This window comes from Mus caroli, chromosome 12, assembly GCF_900094665.2.
Source record: "Mus caroli chromosome 12, CAROLI_EIJ_v1.1, whole genome shotgun sequence".
NCBI classification, from domain to species: Eukaryota; Metazoa; Chordata; class Mammalia; order Rodentia; family Muridae; genus Mus; species Mus caroli.
This window is the reverse complement of record NC_034581.1, coordinates 21,482,429-21,499,620: the sequence shown is the minus strand read 5'-3', so window position 1 is coordinate 21,499,620 and position 17,192 is coordinate 21,482,429. Positions and strand designations below refer to the sequence as shown.

The window sequence follows — 17,192 nt, the reverse complement described above, 5'->3', positions numbered from 1 at the left end:
GCCAAATGAGCTAAGACCCATCAAAATGCAGCCAAACACCTTCACAGACACCGATCCTACCCTTAAATGGTTTGTTCTTTTATTAGTTCCTTAATTAAACAAAAAATTTTACAATTTGGGGGGGGGGGAAGTATGCAAGCAAGATTTACTCTTCTGTCTGGTTTAAGCCGCCTTTACAGTGAGCTGGTCAGTATGGTAATATGCAGTCTTAATAGGATCAAAGGCAAAATCTGCCAATTATTCTAGAAAACACCCTACTCCCACCACACAAAGTGGCCAACAGCCTCCAATCAAATCCAAATGGGAACAGAACGCCTATGTTCCTGTAGCTGGTGGCTTAACAGAGCCAATGGTTCAAAGTTATGTTATATTATATTATATTATATTATATTATATTTGTGTGTGTGTGTGTGTGTGTGTTTGAACGCAGGTTGTCAGGCAAGTAACATGTGCTTTTACTCAATGAGCTATGTCACCAATATCAATACCGACTATTTAAAAAAAAACCAAAGCCAAAACAAACAAACAAAACAAAAAAACCCTAAAAGGACAAAACTGGTTTGGAATCTCGGAGCCTCTGTTTAAAGCCAGCATTTAAATAGGTATACAAGGATCTTAAGAAATTTCATTTATTGTTAATGTTTAAATTTGACAGAAGGAAAAACAGCATTAAGGCAATCTTAGTTTAAACTCACACAAGGCCAGGCATAATTGTGCATCTCATAGCTAGCATCCCAGAGACCAAGTAAAGGCCTAGAGTAAGATCAACCCAGGATGCACAGGGAGACCCTGTCTCAAAACAAACAAATTCTTAACACTAAACAAATTCAAGGTAACACTATCTTTTAATTTCCATTAAATTGCCAGGCTAAAGCCACATTTCACGGCAATAAAATAAAGGCAGTAGTGAAATGCCAAGGACCAACTGCTCGGCCTTTCTGTGATCTGCTCTTTGTGGTGTTAAAATGTGCATTGTGTATCACACAATCTTCAGAATAAAGAGACTTATGATGATGTAGTGAATAGGGCAAGAGACAGACCAAAGAGGCTCCACGCCACATCAGCGCACCCTTCACAAGGCGGGCAGGAGCATTACGAGTCCGTTGGACATTCAGGAAGACTCATGTGGTGATAACATGGGAAAGTACTAGGATCCACGCAGATGAAGCTCAGGACAGGCATGGTTACCCCCCCCCCCAAGCCCACCAGAAACCTCCCAAGGCTGTGAAGCAGTGCAGGGGAGAGCTTTCAAAAAGCTTGTCTCTCCTTCCCAAGCCCAGCTTTCCTGTCAGTGCCCTCCATCAGTCATAGGCACTCTGACACCTCAGCCTCAACTTCTGTAATACCTGTTCCACCTGGCGGGTGGGTGTCAAAGACCCTTCTGTGAACTGCTGTGATTTTGTATACTTTTCTGGTGAAGCTCTGGTCACAGTAAACCTCATCTAAGGTGTCATAATGATAAGTGTAATGAAGTCATACTAAATTAATGGTACTCTGAAGACAGGAACTATGCCAAATGTTAGCATTCATTCAAGCCAGCATGGAATCTAACATACAACAGGCATTAGATAAGCACTCCCTATCACCTCAACTAATCATTGATCCTTATTATTATTATTTATTATAAAATGGGCCTTGAATATGAACTTGGGGGGGAGGTATTTCTTTTGCAAAATGACTCTGATTCTACTCGGTCTTTCACTATATATCCTCAAGAGGGCACTCTTGAGCTGGACATAGTGGTATGCCTGCAGGTTGAGCCACTAGAAAGGCTGACACAGGTGGACTGCTGTCCCTGGGGAGTTTGAGGCCAGCAGGTGCAGTCAGTCACAGACAGACAGACAGACAGACAGACCGACCACAGGATACTTCAGTAGAAAACAAGTCTGCATGTTACTTACCTAAGGTCCATGCAAAATAGTACTTAGGTCTGGCAGCCAAGAGAGAGACGTACAGATAGGTGGCTTTGGTTGGCCACGACGCAGTGGCTTGGAAATGCTCATCGATGTTGTACTCCACGGGTAGCATGTTGGAGATGGTCAGGTGGAATAATAAGGAGAGTCCACAGACCAGGAGCTTCTCCGTAACTGCTGCCTGGAACGGGTGGGCAAGAGTCACACACCTCACAGGACTGTGTGTCCTTTTTACACACCAGGCATATCCTGAATGCAGCCCCAAACCTGAGCTCTCCCGATCAAAAATCAGGAGCCGCCTTGCCCTGGGCACTTCAGATCCTCACAGTCCCACACAGAAATACCTTCAAACTCATTAACCTCAATCAGCAAGGCAGGCTCTCTCAATCAAATGCAGAGCTCCCTGAAATGGCGATATGGCTAATCATGGTAGCTGGCTTGCTCTGGGACTCCCCCCGACACTCCCCGGTGTCTGGCTTTCGGGGATGGGATTACAGGCTGGTTGTGATACTGTCATTACATGGGTTCTGGGGATCTAACTATGCTCCTCACACTTGTGAAGCCATCTCCCCAACCCCGTGAGCCAGATTCTGACTGGCACTAATAAGGAAGAGGAGAATCCAGGGTTTCCAATGGGCTGGGTCAGAAGGCACAGTCCATGAGGGGCCTGCCATAGAAGACCTACCCTTGACAGCATCATTTTCACTGAGGAATTGTTTCCTTTCTTTAAAAAAAAATTACATCTATTTATGTGCACTACATTTGTGTCTGGTGCTCACAGAGGTCAGAAGAGGGCATCAGATTCCCTGAAACTGGAGTTGTAAATAATTGTGAGGCACCACGTTAGTGCTGAGCATAGAACCCAGCCCCTCTGCAAGAGCAGCATGTGCTTTGAACCACTAGCCATCTCTCCTGCTCCTTATGCAGTTTCTAAGTAACTTACAGGTGCTCCTTAGTCATGACGTCACTACTGGGTAGAGCGTAAAGACTTGTTTGTCCTGAGAGATGCTTATGAAGAAATAGACGACAGCCAGGCAAGTGGTGCAGACATGCCATTCTGGCTACGTGAGGAGGAGAGGCAGGAAAAAATCACATGTTCAAGGCCAGGCTTCAAAGTGAGGTCACCGTCAGCGCCAGCTTCATGAGTTAGTGAGATCCATCTCCATAAGATGGAAGGGCTGGAGCGGTGCTTGGTACCCTAGCTCTGTTGCTCCAGAGAACAGGAGTTCGGTTCCCAGAACCCACATCAGATAGTTCACAGCTGCTTGTAACTTCAGCTCCAGGGGATCCTAAACCTTCTTCTGACCCCTATGGGTACCCACCTAATACATGGTGCACACTCAGACACATAAATGTTTTAAAACAAAAACAAAAAAACAAAAAAATGGGAATAGAAGACAGAGATGCAGCTCGGTGGTAGAATTATTTGCCTTACTATATTAGCACAAGGCCCTGGCAAGGCTCTGGGTTCAATCCCTAACCACACAACATGCATGCATGCACATGCACACAACATACACGCACAAACAGATATAGGAAGGAAGGAAGGAAGGGAGGGAGGGAGGGAGGGAGGGAAGGAGAAGAAAAGGAAGGGAGGGAGGGAGGGAGAAGAGAAGGGAGGGAGGGAGAAAGGAACCAAAAATATTAGACTTTCAGAAAACTGGACAGACAGATGCCTGGGAGCACAGGGCTTCGGATGAGGCACATGCCCTTACATTTGGAGATGGATCTGCTTTCCCATGCTGCTCGTCTTTTCCATTTTCACTGGGCTGTGCCACGTGGGATGCTCTGCCTTCAATGAAGGCAATGTAGTCTTTGTAGGAGCACAGTGGGCCTGCCAGGATGCCCATGAAGTTGCAGGTATAACTTACATACTCCAGGAGACTTGGCATGCGCCTGCAAGGAGGAGACACGCGTGTGAGCTGTGGCAGAGGCTTTCAGGGTGATCCACTGAAACGTCAGTCATGGGTTCACCACCTTCGCCATTTCCCAAATAAAAGATGTCTTAGTTTTCATTTGTATCCATGTAAGATTTCGGGAGGCTGGGGCAGAGAATTCTCAACAGAATTTTTGGACAGGTGGGCTGCTTAGTTTTAACTTTCAACTTGACACAACCTACACTCACCTGGGGAGAGAATCTTGATGAAGAATTTTGTAGATCGGCATGGCCTGTGAGGGATCAATTTGACTGTTTATGTAGGAAGACGTAGCCCACTGTTCCCTAGGAAGGGAATCCTGGACGAAGCAAGTCAGAAGGAAGCTAGCTGAGAGAAGGGCTCTGCCTTTATTTATGTCTCCCTGCTGTTTACTGTGGAATGATAGCTGCTTTTAGTTCCTGCTGCTGTGACTACTATGATGATCTGTGTCCTGGTTGGTTTTTCTTTTGTCCATGTGACACAAGCTAGAGTTACCTGAGAAGAGGGAACTACAGTTGAAAGCACTCTTCCATAAGACTGATCTGTTGGCAATCCAATGGGACATTTTCTTAGTTAGGGATTGATATGGGAGGACCCAGCCCCTCGTGGTCAGTGCTATCCGTAGGCAGGTAGTCCTGGAGCAGGCTAAGCAAACCAGGAGGAACAAGGAGGTAAGCAGCCCTCCTCCACAGCCTCCACATCAGCTCCTGCCTCCAGATTCTGGCCTTGTGTTCCTGTCTAGATTTCCTCAGTGATGGAGTGTGGCCTGAGAGCTGTAAGCCGAAACACGTTGCTTTGGCCATGGTGTTTTATCATAGCGATAGAAACCCTAACTGAGACAAACCACAATTTGGAATTATAAGCAAAATAACCCCCCTCTCCCCTAACTGGCTTTTTGTTGAGATCTTGTATAGCAATTGAAAAGAAGCTAGTCGAGAGTTCTCAGAAAGGTGTTTACAGGCAACTACAGAGGGCCTTCCATTAGACTCCTCATTAAGGAAAGAAACCTAAGAGGACCATGGTGCGGCATAAGGAATCATCTCTCACAGCACATGTGCTCATTTGACAAATGCATGCTGCATGCCAATCATGTGGACAACAGGCTCCTGGGTCTGCAGACAGAGCAGTCAGCAGGTGGAATCCTGCATGTATGGAGCTTATAGACCAGTGTGTGTATGTGTGTGTGTGTGTGTGTGTATCAGACTAAAATAGACTATGTATAAAATAAGATATATGTACATTTATATGCAATCTTCAGAGATGCTAAATGCCGCAGGGAAAGGGGTCTCTCGTTACATGAAGTCAAAGAAGCCTCTTTGGTAAAGCAGACTAAACACAAGTGAGAGCTGTAGAAACCCAGGCATTGAGGAGTGATGAGGACACAGGTGGAACACACACAGTGACAGCCAGCTTGACAAGACAAGGAAGACAGAACAGGAGATAAGCCTGCTAACTGAGGTAAGATCACACGGGGCCTGCCTTCCAAGCCACAGAAGAAACTGAGATCATGCTGAAGGAGACAGAAAACTAGTCAGGTTTTAAAGGCCAGGTTTCCAAAGCACCTCTCTGGCCCTGTGTGTGCACACAGTGGAGGCACAAAGACCAGGCAGGGGACTGTAGCAGATGACAACAGCTTGGAGGTGTTTGGAACAGCATGGCATGTGGCTTCTGACAGTGCACCTGTGGAGTTAGGTGATGGATTAGTTGTGGGAGCCAAGAGAAACAGGAGAAAAAGGGCCGGGTGGTGGTGGTGCACGCCTTTAATCCCAGCACTCAGGAGGCAGAGGCAGGCGGATTTCTGAGTTCGAGGCCAGCCTGGTCTACAGAGTGAGTTCCAGGACAACCAGGGCTATACAGAGAAACCCTGTCTCAAAAAAAAGAGAAAGAAACAGGAGAAAAAGATGTCTCCAAACCATTGTGATTCCTTTGCCTCAAGGCCTGTCCAAATGGCTCACAGTATGTACAGTTTAGTGGGCAGTCCAGTTCATCGACTGAAGATCAAAGAGCAGCTACGCCTGGGCATAGTAAACAGGCCCCGGGGAAGCGGAGTCCTTCTTCCCTCTCGGCATACCATGAACAGTCTCTTTGGAAAATATTCTGTGGACAAAGATGTGAAGCAAGCACCCCCATATATGAGGGATTATTGTTATGTATATGGGACATATAGATCAACACAGCACTTTCCATTCTGACTGGAAACGCCATCTATTCTTTTTCTCTGTCTGTCTGTCTGTTATTTATCTATTTATTTATCTATTTATTTATTTATTTTTGTGGTAGTTGGTACTCGTATTTGTGTTTTGTTTTAATGTGGTTTTAGAAATTATTTATTTATTTAATTGTGTGCACGTGTGTCTTTTTTTAACTAATTTATTTTTGTCTATATGAGTACACTGTAGCTGTCTTCAGACACACCAGAAGAGGACATCAGATTTCACTACAGATGATTGTGAGCCACCATGTGGTTGCCAGGAATTGAACTCAGAACCTCTGGAAGAGCAGTCAGTGCTCTTAACTGCTGAGCCATGTCTCCAGTCCCACATGTGTGTCCTTATAGAGTGTTTTCATAATTATCTTTATAAGTAACTACAGAGGGTTTGAATTAATGAAATGAATTAATGTATACCATAGCCATGCAGGAGCCAGAGTATGCCAGGAGAGTGTCAGATCCTCTGGAACTGCAGTTACAGGCAGTTGTGGGCTACCACGTGGATGCAGAGAACTGAACCTGGGCCCTTTGCAAGAGCAGTAAATGCTCTTAACTGCTGAGCCATCTCTCCAGCCCACTTTAGTTCTTTGAGACAGTCTCACTCTGTGGTTCAGGTTGGCCTTGAACTCCTAACAGTCCTTTTACTTCAGCCTCCTGGGGGTTAGGATCACAGGCGTAAACCACCACGCCCGACCACCTTCTTTTTTCTTTTTAAAGTTTCAAGCCGGGGCCTCATTATGTATCCAGAGCTAGCCCGTAGCTAACTTACATTTTCTGTCCCTATCTCTGTCTCATCTCTTGTTTTTGTATTGAGTCAGGGTCGAGAGTTGCCCAGGTGATCCTCAAACTCAGCTGCATGGCTGGCTGAACATGACCTGATCCCTGTGCTTCCAGCTCCTACGTGCTGAGATCACAGGCAGACTCCATAGCGCCCACGAGAGAAGATTCTTTTCCACCACAAAATTCACTGAAGAAAGTTTTGGCTCAACCGTCAAAAGAATCCTGTGAAGTGCTGGAACCACCCACTGTAATACTTATCACACGAGACACTTGCTGATTTGGTCTGTCCCAGCACCAACTGTGTGTTGCCTTAGGTCAGGCAGCCTTAGCCTCACTCACTGAGGGTCCAGTACTTCCTTGGTACAGAGCACTGTCCTGCACAAGAAGATGTTTGCCCTTAACCTACTTGATGTCAGCCTTTCCGGGATCCCAAATCCACAAATATCTCCATACATGCTCAAATGTCTCCTGGCCATTCAGAGACGGGGAACACACCGATAAACAGACAAGGCTCTCAAGATTAGGACCTTACACTGGGGCAGGATGAAACCCAGCAGAGCAGGGCAGGGCAGAGGGCTAGGAGGGTGGGGTTTTAGATGGGAGGTGGGTATAGTTAAAGAGGAGACACTGGGTGTGGTGGAACACACCTACATCCTAGTCCTAGGGAGGGATGCAGAAGGATGGAAGTTTGAAGTCAGCCTCACCTACAAAAAGGAACCTTGTTCTCCCACCCTAGGACGAGACAAGGAGTGTGTAAACTGAGGCAAGAGTGTGGAGCTCTGGGCTCCATTCTGAAGAGGATGCTGTGGTCGGAACTTAGAAACTTATGTTACACAGGAAAGCACTGGGGGTTCTTATCAGGGGAGTGAAAAAAAAAAAAAAAACCAAGACCAAAACAATCCAAAGCCTATTCAGAGACTCTCTGGGGATGGGGAGGTGGCTCATTGAGTAAATGTACTTGTGTGTAAAGCAAGAGTTCAAATCTCCCGTATCCATATACAGAGCCGAGTGTGGACACATTCTTACGACACCTGTGTGCAATGAGACCAGTAGCCAAAAACAGGTAGCTCAGGGCAGGGACTCCGGAATCCCTGGCTCCTCACCTCCTCAGAACTAGACAGTCCGTAGCCCTGACTGGGGCAGTACATAGTGGTGGGGCCTAGAACATCAGGCCAGACAATAAATGACTCCTCTGGCTGACACTGGAACTTAAGCTCTTGACTTCCATAGTGAAGTGGGTTAGACTAGCTCCCCAACTTTAAACCATCTCCCAAGTGATTTTAGGGGTTACCTCTTTAAAAGGAGCAATGACACAGTAGCAGCAGAGGCCCCCCAAAAAGAAAAACTGGTTCCTTCTGGTCATGAAAATGAAATCTCTGGCCTAGGAAGAGACCTAACATTCCAAGCTGAAATGAAAGAGGTAACCACCGGGGCCAGCCAAACATCACCTGACCAAGGGACCATGCTAGGAAGGCAGGCTCACCATAAGCCGCACTAAAGAGACAGGCAAAATGACGACCCCTTTAAATATTATAGCTCTCCTTCCCAGAACTTCCATCTCTGGCCACTCAGATTCATTTGGGTCTCTGTAGCCTTCTGAGTCAAAGTTCAACTTTTCCTTTTCCCGCTTTGTCTCAGAGGCCAGGCAGAATCTTTTTGCTACTAAGTTTTTCTGGCTTGCACACGTGCATGCACACAGAGGATCGATGGACCCAATGTAGAAATCTGTTACAGAGGACAGGAGAAAACCAAGTGCATTCTGGAAGGCAGCCCCTTAGATCTAGTAGTGGACGGGGGTGTGGTGAGAAGCAGCCTTCCGGAGAGGGCTGAAAGCTTGCTGGACTTGCTAGTCAAACAGACTTGCAGTGAGCAAATGAAGTCTGCTATTTCCCATTCACACCCCAATATTAAATGATACTACTAGCAGACAAGTGGCAGTGGTGGAGAAACACGTGCCAGGGGACAGACAGAAATCAGAGGCTCCATTGTGGACAGACCTATTGCTATCGGGGAGATGAGGGAGTGTGGCTTGTGGGCTTCAAGCCACACCAGAGCATGTGGAAGCACCTGGGGAACACTGAGAAGTTCAGGTCTGAGTTCTGGGGTACAGCAACAGTCAGTCACACAGGAGAAGGGCCGAGGGTTGAGCGGGGAGGCAGAGAAGAAAAGCAAGAGAATGTGGTGTCCAGGAATCCAGTGAGGAGTGATCACCTGAACCAGTGACGCCACTGTGGTTGGTCACCATGCCAACAAAGCTGAAGACTCAGGGCAACCACGAAAGGAAGGAAGCATACATCTGAGCACAGAGTGTGATGGGAGCGTGGTGGCTCGAAGGGGACCCGTGACAATATTATCCTCCTCCCCGAGAAGCTAAGCATGACCTTGCTGAGCAGCAGCAGAAGAAGAAAAAAAAGATCCTGATTAAGGTCAGAGGTGAGAAGAGAGCCCTAGTCTCTATGGGCAGTTCAAATTCAGACGTAGAAAAGGAATATTCTGTTACAGCTTTGGGGAGCTTGGAGGGTTTGTGATTACAGACTGACAGACAGCCAGGAACCCAGGGCCCAGCTGTCCTTGGTAGTGAGTCCCAGCAGATGCCTCGGGCAGCCTTTGTCGGCGTCTTTTTTGCCCCACTACAATGAGTCATTTCCCAGTCTACAGTTCACCTGGGCTGTTCTCAGAGTCAGGCTGAGGTCAACCCAATGAGGTCACACATAGTAACCACGCACTGTGTGGACGGCCGAGGGGAGGCTGTCTTCACGAACAGCTTTCCATCACTGAAGGAAAGGAAATTTAGCTTTCTGAGTATGAGCAAGAGAGTGGTAGGATTTTGGAGAAAGGAGAATATAAAATATTTTCAGAGAGAGAATTAAGGAAATGTAGTCGCTTTGTTGTCGATACGAAGGACCATGGCTTTTTAAATTAAAGGGATTTAATTTTATTTTATATGTATGAGTGTTTTACCCACATGCATGAGTGTACACCAGATGCCCAAATAAGTCAGAAGAGAGTGTCAGATCCCCTGGAACTGGAGCTACAGTTGGTGTCGTGTGGGTGCTGGGGACCAACCTGGTCCTCAGCAAGAGCAGTAACTGCGGAGCCGTTTCTCTAGCCCCAGGGACCACAGTTTTTAAAACAGTAAGAAATCCAAAATGAATACAGGCAGCAAGAATGAGATCTGCACTCGGCTTCCTTCCACCATCCAGGCGGGTGGAGAGCTGGGGTTAACTAGGACGGGCCACTAGCCTGGTGGTTGCCTGAGAGGGGACGAAGAATCCGAGCAGATGCCTGTAAGTGACAGTGTCTGAGGTAGAATGTCCAAGGTCAGGGAAAAGTCAAGAACCAGCCAGACTGCTCGCCAGGGAGTGCATGCAATGGCTCTGTGTTGCTGTTTGGAGACTGGCCACAGAGCAATGGAAAGCCCAGAGAAGATGCACAGAGGGGTCCCAGAGGTCAAAGGATGAACAGTGACACACATCTGGACATCATTTCATTCTTCCGGCAGACATGCATTCCTTAATTCTTAATCTAGAAGCAATTACTCCAAAGGTAAGGAGGGGAGTTCATCGTCATGGTGTTAGGTTGAAATAGACGTGGCCAGGAAACCAAGCCACTCTTCAGGCAGCTCTTCTGGAAGCAGAGCAAAGGAAGATGATGACGAGCTGAGTCCCTCGGATAATAACCAATAACATGTGTGTTACACCTTTGCGCTGTGTTACTCCGCTGGCCCACTCACTGCTGTCAAGTCCCTGTCCGTGGTGGCAGTGACTGTTATCACTACAGTTGCACACACCGCCATCTATCCTTTGAGAGTCTCACAGACACAAAACTCAGTGGACCTCTTGTGTTTCACAGGAGGCACGCACGGTACAGAGGCCCAGGACTTGGCAGAGCCCAGGAGGGATTGCCAGCCTAGCACAGAACAACTTGGTGGCCTGCAGCTGTGTGGAGGGAAGACAGTTACTTTGCATGAGCCAGTGAAACGGTACAAACCAAGGTAGATGTAAAGACACATACCTCACAGCTAATCCCCTCTGCGATGGAGTTAGTTCTTCATCCTTTCGAAACATCCCTGAGAATCAGAAAGAAGCATTTTTGTGAGTCATATTTCCTCTTAAGAATGGCACTTACCCCACTTGAAGTGCACGCTATTCTCCATATCTGGTCCCAAATGAGTGCCTCTTTCTTTCTCATGTTAACACAGATCCAATCACAGCTGACCCATCACGTGGTCCAACCCACCTTGCCCTATAAAGGCTAAACATTACACAGGGCGGAATGAAAATTACTAGTCTGAAGGAAATTATTACCCAATTAGAAAAATCCCCCAAATTAATACATTCTAACTTATAACTGTGTTATCCGTCACAGAAAGTGCTAAAGACACATTAGAATTCCTGGAGGATTTCGACAACTAAACTTCAGTGCCATGAAGAGCCAGTCACTCAGCAAGCAGCGGCGGTGCTGATCTCTACAACGCCATGAATACACACAGAAGCAAACGCATCATCTTGACGCATCGGCTTTGTCTGGTCTCAATCAGGAGGCCATTGCTACAGCCAAACATCAACTTACTGGATCTACATGCTTCGAAAACATGATGAAGAAACACTAAATTCAATTTAAAGCTCCCCCCGCAAAAGAAAAGAAAGAAAAAAGGAAAAAGAAAAACAGAACCAACTTGAAGACAAAGGGAGATTAAATAAAGCAAACAACACTCTTAAAAGGCTTTTGTAAGAATTAGAAAAATAATAACGACAACACTGTCCAAAGACATATATTCCAAGCCATCAAAAGACACTGAGATAAACAGAGACAAAAACCAGGAACAATGAACTATAAAAGAAACACAGACAATCAATTAACAGACAAACTGTTAACTTCATGATTAATTATAAGAACATAATTAGTTAAGAAATGTCTGGGAGGCCAAAGCAGAATGGTGTCAAGTTCAAGACCGGCCAGACTACATCAACCAAAAACAAAAGCTCCAAAAATGTTAAAAGAACAAGCCACCATTATGATCTAGAAGTACACAGAACTTTTGAAAGCCTTTACTTAAACAGCGTGATCTCAACTATACACATGTGAACGATGACACTTGTACATAAGACACAGACGAGAGAATGGCAGCTTCCTTCCGACACTCTGAGGACCGGACTGCACTAGAAAAAGAAGAGACACGGACTGCCTGCTGTGGCCCTCGGTCTAGTAGGGAGAAGGTGTGTGAAAGAACACATGATGTATCTGTACACTGGTAGTGCAAAGACTCAAGAGACATTTCTCTCCCCTCCTCCTAGGCCAGCCACCCCCGCCCCGCCCCGCCCCCAGTCTAATAAAATAATCATCTAAAATTTTTGCCAGGACCATCACAACCTCATGCAAAAAGAAAAAGAAAGAAAGAAAAAAACCCACCTATACTTTCAGTAAGTAGGGAAGGGAAGATAATCCCACAGCTATTTTGGCGGTAATGGGGTCAGCGAGGTGGGTCTGTGGTTAACAGCACTGGCTGCCCTTCTAGAGAAACCAGGCTTAACTCCCAGTACCCTCCTGTCAGCTTACAAATGTCTATAACTAGTCCCAGCGGTTCTGGTGCCCCATCCTGGTTGCTGCAGTCACAGAATGCAGGTGATATAGTCACAAGCCAATTGAACACTTATACGCATAAATAAAAATAAATCTACTTTGAAAAGGCAGAAAAAGGCCTGTGAAAACCATGGAGGTCATGATGACTAGGCAGGTGGTCTGACCCTCAGCGGAGCTCTGCCAGAGCTCTGATTCTTAGCCTCGTCCTCCAAAGGGCATCATGGGAAGGAAACAAAACCCCAGAAATTGCACTGAAAAGGAGAGCACCTCAGGGGACCTCAGGGGCCCACGCCACTTGAGGACAGCTTGATGTCCTTGCTAGACAGACCGGCCCTTTCCAAATGATCTAGGGCTACCTATGGCCTCCTCTGGTGTTCCTCTGGAAGCCTTCCCCCTCCCTCCCTCCTTTCCTGCCTTTTACTGGTAAAAGTGCAGGTTAGCAGTCATCTGTGATGCCATGCGTTGCTACATACAAACTTATTGTTATATCTTATTATTTCTTCGTGAGTAGGAATGTTCATGTCTGGCAGGCCAGAGGTCAATGTCCAGGATCATCTTCCATGCTCTCCCTAGTGTGTGTTTGTTTTGTGGGCTGTTCGTTTGTTTTCTTTGAGACAGGTCTCTAAGTGAGTCTATATACAGCTCACTATTCTGGCTAGACTGGCTACCCAACAAGGCCCCAGGGTCCTCCTGTCTCATGCTCCACTGTCACTGGAGTTACAGTTCTGATCCGCCATGCCAGCTTTTCGTGGGCACTGGAGGTCTAAGTTGGGTCCTCATGCTTTCCCCACTGAGCTGTGTCCCTGGCCCAGTGCATCATTTCTAAGTGTCTGGTGTAGGGCGGGGCTCCTGTGCCAGTGTACCCTGCTATATTGCTCTAGGAGGCTATTCTCATTTTAAACTGCACACCAACCACATTAAATAAATATATAACTCAAAGGAAAGCACCTTTATAGAATAACTTTATCTATACGTACAAGCCCAGCCTCCCTCCTTACTTCAAAATTTGAGTACTCAGAAATAGAATGACTAAAATAAAGATGTTGTTTTTAAGCTAGAATACTAACACTATGGTAAATTAATATAGTTCAGTCTAAGATTCTCCTCATTCTCCCTTACCAGTACAAGCACCCAGCTAAGCTGATAGACTCCCACACGAAGTGCAATCAAGGAAGCCATAGCAAACAAAACCACCAACAACAACAACAAACCTTACCCCACCCCGGACTTGCCAGGAGACATCGTGACCAAACACACTGCCAGGCTGTGCCATCCTTCAGTGCTAAGACCGAAGTAATCTCTTGCACACAACTTAAAACCACAGCCTCAGGGTAAGAGGCTGGATTCTGTAAGGGGAGCAAGATATCTCAGGGCCACACCTAGAAGGGTTCCAAGATAAAACCTCTGCTTCCCGAGGATGCTGGGATGAACACTCACTGGACTGGCAGCTGAGGAGTCCAGACAGGAGAGGTCCAGACCTACTGCCCAGAGTTTACATGACCTGCTGCTGCTGTCCTCGCTAGGGCCTGCCTGCAAGCATGACCCATTGCTGGTGTCCCTGCACCGAGACAAGCGTTCCTTAGGCTGCAAGTGTTTGTGCCTGCATGCTTTAGTCTCAACATTCCCCACCAGGGATTTCCAACTGTGACACTGGCTAGGCACTGGTGTCTGCTTGACCAGCCCCTGGCAAGCACCCGGGCCTCCAGGTCTCCCCCAGGTCTAATGAACTTCCTGGCAGATGTCACATCACATGCTCTCATACTTGCTGCTGGGGAACCAGCGCTGTCCCTGACTTCACTGGGAGGAGACTCTGGGAACCTTGTTCTTGGGTCTTCTAGACAGCACTAAAGACATGTCTGTCAGTCACTGTTTGTCTTCACTGGAATAGAGCTTAGCCAGGCCAAGCTAGCGATGGGCTTAGAGTGCTCGATACAGACAAGGATATCCTCCCTCGTGGGAGTCACCGAGGAATCAAGAGACTAGGAAGGGCCGAAGCCCTGAGGCATAAGGTGGGGGTAGCGGTTCTCCAGGAGGCTATCTGGTAGGGCGAGATGCTTGCTAAAGCTTTTGCCAAGCTAAAGAATGTCAACTCTTCCAACATGGCAAGGCTGATCAAAAACCCTGCTCATTAAATCTATGCCAAAGACCAGATAACAAAATGGGGCTCTGTTCAGTTCTGAGCTTAATATACATTGCTAGCAAGTGCTTCTAGATCTACAGACAGAATGCTATCCTGACCCATGATGTTCCTAGATTCTCCTTCCAGAGCCCGAGGCGGGACCTGTCAGTGTGACACACGAGTCTTAGCACCTAGAGACCTCATTCACAGCACATACTCCGTGACTACAGAACCGGGGTCTGAGAGCTTCTGTCCACATCACCGGATGCAAGAACTACAAGACACACCCCTCTAGTGTGGGTTGGACTATGAACGTGGAGACGAGAGGCCCTGAGCAGATGCAGGAGATGCGGAATATGGGTCTCCTCTGGCCTCTCTACGCCCCGCACATGCTGCAGTCTAGAGGAGCACACGGCCAAGAGATGCTCTGCTTCCTGAAGGGCAGAAAGGAGAGCTGCAGCTAAACACACAGGGATTAAACACGGACCAGTGACGATAAGGAAATCTGTCCCTTCTGTCTGTGGCCCCTTAAATGAAGCAGGTAACTCTGCTTGTCAGCAAAAGGGGAGGGGAAGAAAACTCCTCCTTGCCCTGGAGAACTGCCAAGGCTGTGCCCTGCCCACATGTGGGGACTGGGGGCTTCACGCATGCAGGGACAGACAGAAAGTCCAGGCAGAGTTGTTCCTTAGTGTTCCTCTAAGGAACCCAAGCCAATACCCCAAGGAGTCTTGACTGCTGGCATTTCCTATATTCACTTATTAAATCAGCATGTAAAATTGATGTATGCTTACATTAAAAGTCTATGAATACACATGTGTATATGGCTGTGAACACAGAGAGATAGGTAGGGCAGGAGAAGTATACAGATTTCAATATAAATGTAAGACAAATAAAGTAGGAGTAAAACTTAACTTAGACTATCAGTCCATTATATGGGCCGTAGGACTATTTTGCATTTTATCACTGAACTGAATTTAAAAATCAAGAGAAAATAGAGGGTTTGAGGGTGAAGCATATTTTAATAACCTTAAACAAGTTAACTGTTCTTCCTTCCTTCCCTTCCTCTATAGAGAATAGAGTTAGGGGAGTATCTCGAGCCAAGAATTACTCTAACAGGATTCTTTTCGGTGATGAACAATTAACTTCCAGATTCTTACCGTCGTGAATTTCGTAAGCCAAACTAGTGATCTTCTGCGTAATGATCATCATTGGGCTGTGACGAAACAAAAGTAGATATTTTAAATGGAGAATGTTAGAGCAACATGTACGAAACAGGAAAAAGCCTCAACTCTGCTTACATGGCAATAAAATCCTCAAGTGTAACAAACTCGCAGGGGATTTTTTTTTTTTAAAGATTTAACTACTCGGGGTGTCTCTGTCCTTGGGAAGTATGAGAGAAAAGAAATCAAAGGTTTTTTTTTTTTTCCTCTGTGGTTTTAAAAGGCAAATAAAAGGAGGACTCTATGCTAAAAACAACCTTCTGTGAGCCAGCCTGCTTCAACTTACACATCCTAAGATGAGGGCAGGGACATCAGATATGGCCAGCTTGTGACTAAGTGCCTCCTCCAACCTTCCCCTGGGCCTGCTGCCCAAGGCTGAACAGCAAAGAGAACAGAAGATGCCCCGAGAAAGGGGGATGAGCAGAAATTTAAATAAGTTGGGTGAGAAGTGCAGAGGTGTAGAGCCAAACAGCAAGAGGGAAACAGGAGACAGAAAGGTCAGAAGACCATCGCCATGCTGAAAGCGGGCACGCTAATGCCAGCCACCCAGAACCAAGAAGCCTGGTATCTGTTAAAGAAATGGCAGCATGGCTCCTACATCGTGTAAGATTCTATCTGAATGGCTAACTTGGAGGAAAACCAAACATTGATATAAGGAAACGGCCCTATTACACCTCACCCTCATGGCATCAGCTTTCAGACGGCTATTCAACTTTCTGAAATGCCAACAAGCAGAACCTGTGCTCTGCATGCTGAGAGAGCCAGGAATCTCACTACATCATCCCGGAAAAGTCTCTCAAAAAGGACCACACAGAATCACCCTCATCGGGCAGCCAGGGCCAACTGGTCATGAGAGGTAGAGGCTCAGGCTCCATCCAGTGAAGTTCCAATACTGATTTTCTGTCAGCCACACAGCTAAGAGTGGAGGGGGTGGGGGCTGTCTCCCAGTGTATGCACCCAGCAGAAAGGGTTTGCTTCCACATCTCACTCGAGTCAGATTCACAGCTGTGCCCTTGAAGACTCAAGCTCCAAGGGACAAGGTCAGATGAGGGCTGTTTTCCAATTCCCTGTGCTTAAGAGGGAAGGATTTCTCTTGGCTCCCTTAAAAGCCAATTCTTACAAGTTACCTAGGAAATCATTGCTCAGCTGGCCTAATCCCCCAGGTTGCTCTGCACATAGGCCCGGCTGTCATTTCTGCCTTGCAAGACATCCTTCATGTCCTTCAGGATTATACAAATGCTCTGAGATTTCCATCTCCTTTGGGGAAAGACTCATTGTTCTCACCCTGCCTGATTCTCTTCATAATGAATTACAAAGGCCCATTCAGTTCTAACCTCTAAATCCTGTGCACGCGTAACTAAGACAACCTAATAAAATAATGGCCGGATTTATGTGATACCTACACACTGACACATTCAGCTATGGCTATCAGATATGAGATATGATGCATAT

The 17,192-nt window shown here is 46.7% G+C and overlaps 1 protein-coding gene across 7 annotated transcripts in view; it reads right to left on the bottom strand.

Annotated features, from left to right (window-relative positions):
* The window catches only part of Mboat2 (membrane bound O-acyltransferase domain containing 2), a 132,544-nt gene that overhangs the window by 13,851 nt on the left and 101,501 nt on the right, over window positions 1–17,192 (bottom strand). For 6 of the 7 annotated variants that reach the window (XM_029484759.1, XM_029484754.1, XM_029484755.1 and 3 more), the window contains 4 exons: window positions 15,678–15,733; window positions 10,833–10,887; window positions 3,629–3,809; window positions 1,902–2,094 (listed from right to left, as the gene is read on the bottom strand). In XM_029484759.1, coding sequence (XP_029340619.1) covers window positions 1,902–2,094; window positions 3,629–3,809; window positions 10,833–10,887; window positions 15,678–15,733 — 485 coding nt within the window. The remainder of the gene's footprint in view (window positions 1–1,901; window positions 2,095–3,628; window positions 3,810–10,832; window positions 10,888–15,677; window positions 15,734–17,192) is intronic. The other variant, XM_029484758.1, reaches the window with a different exon arrangement.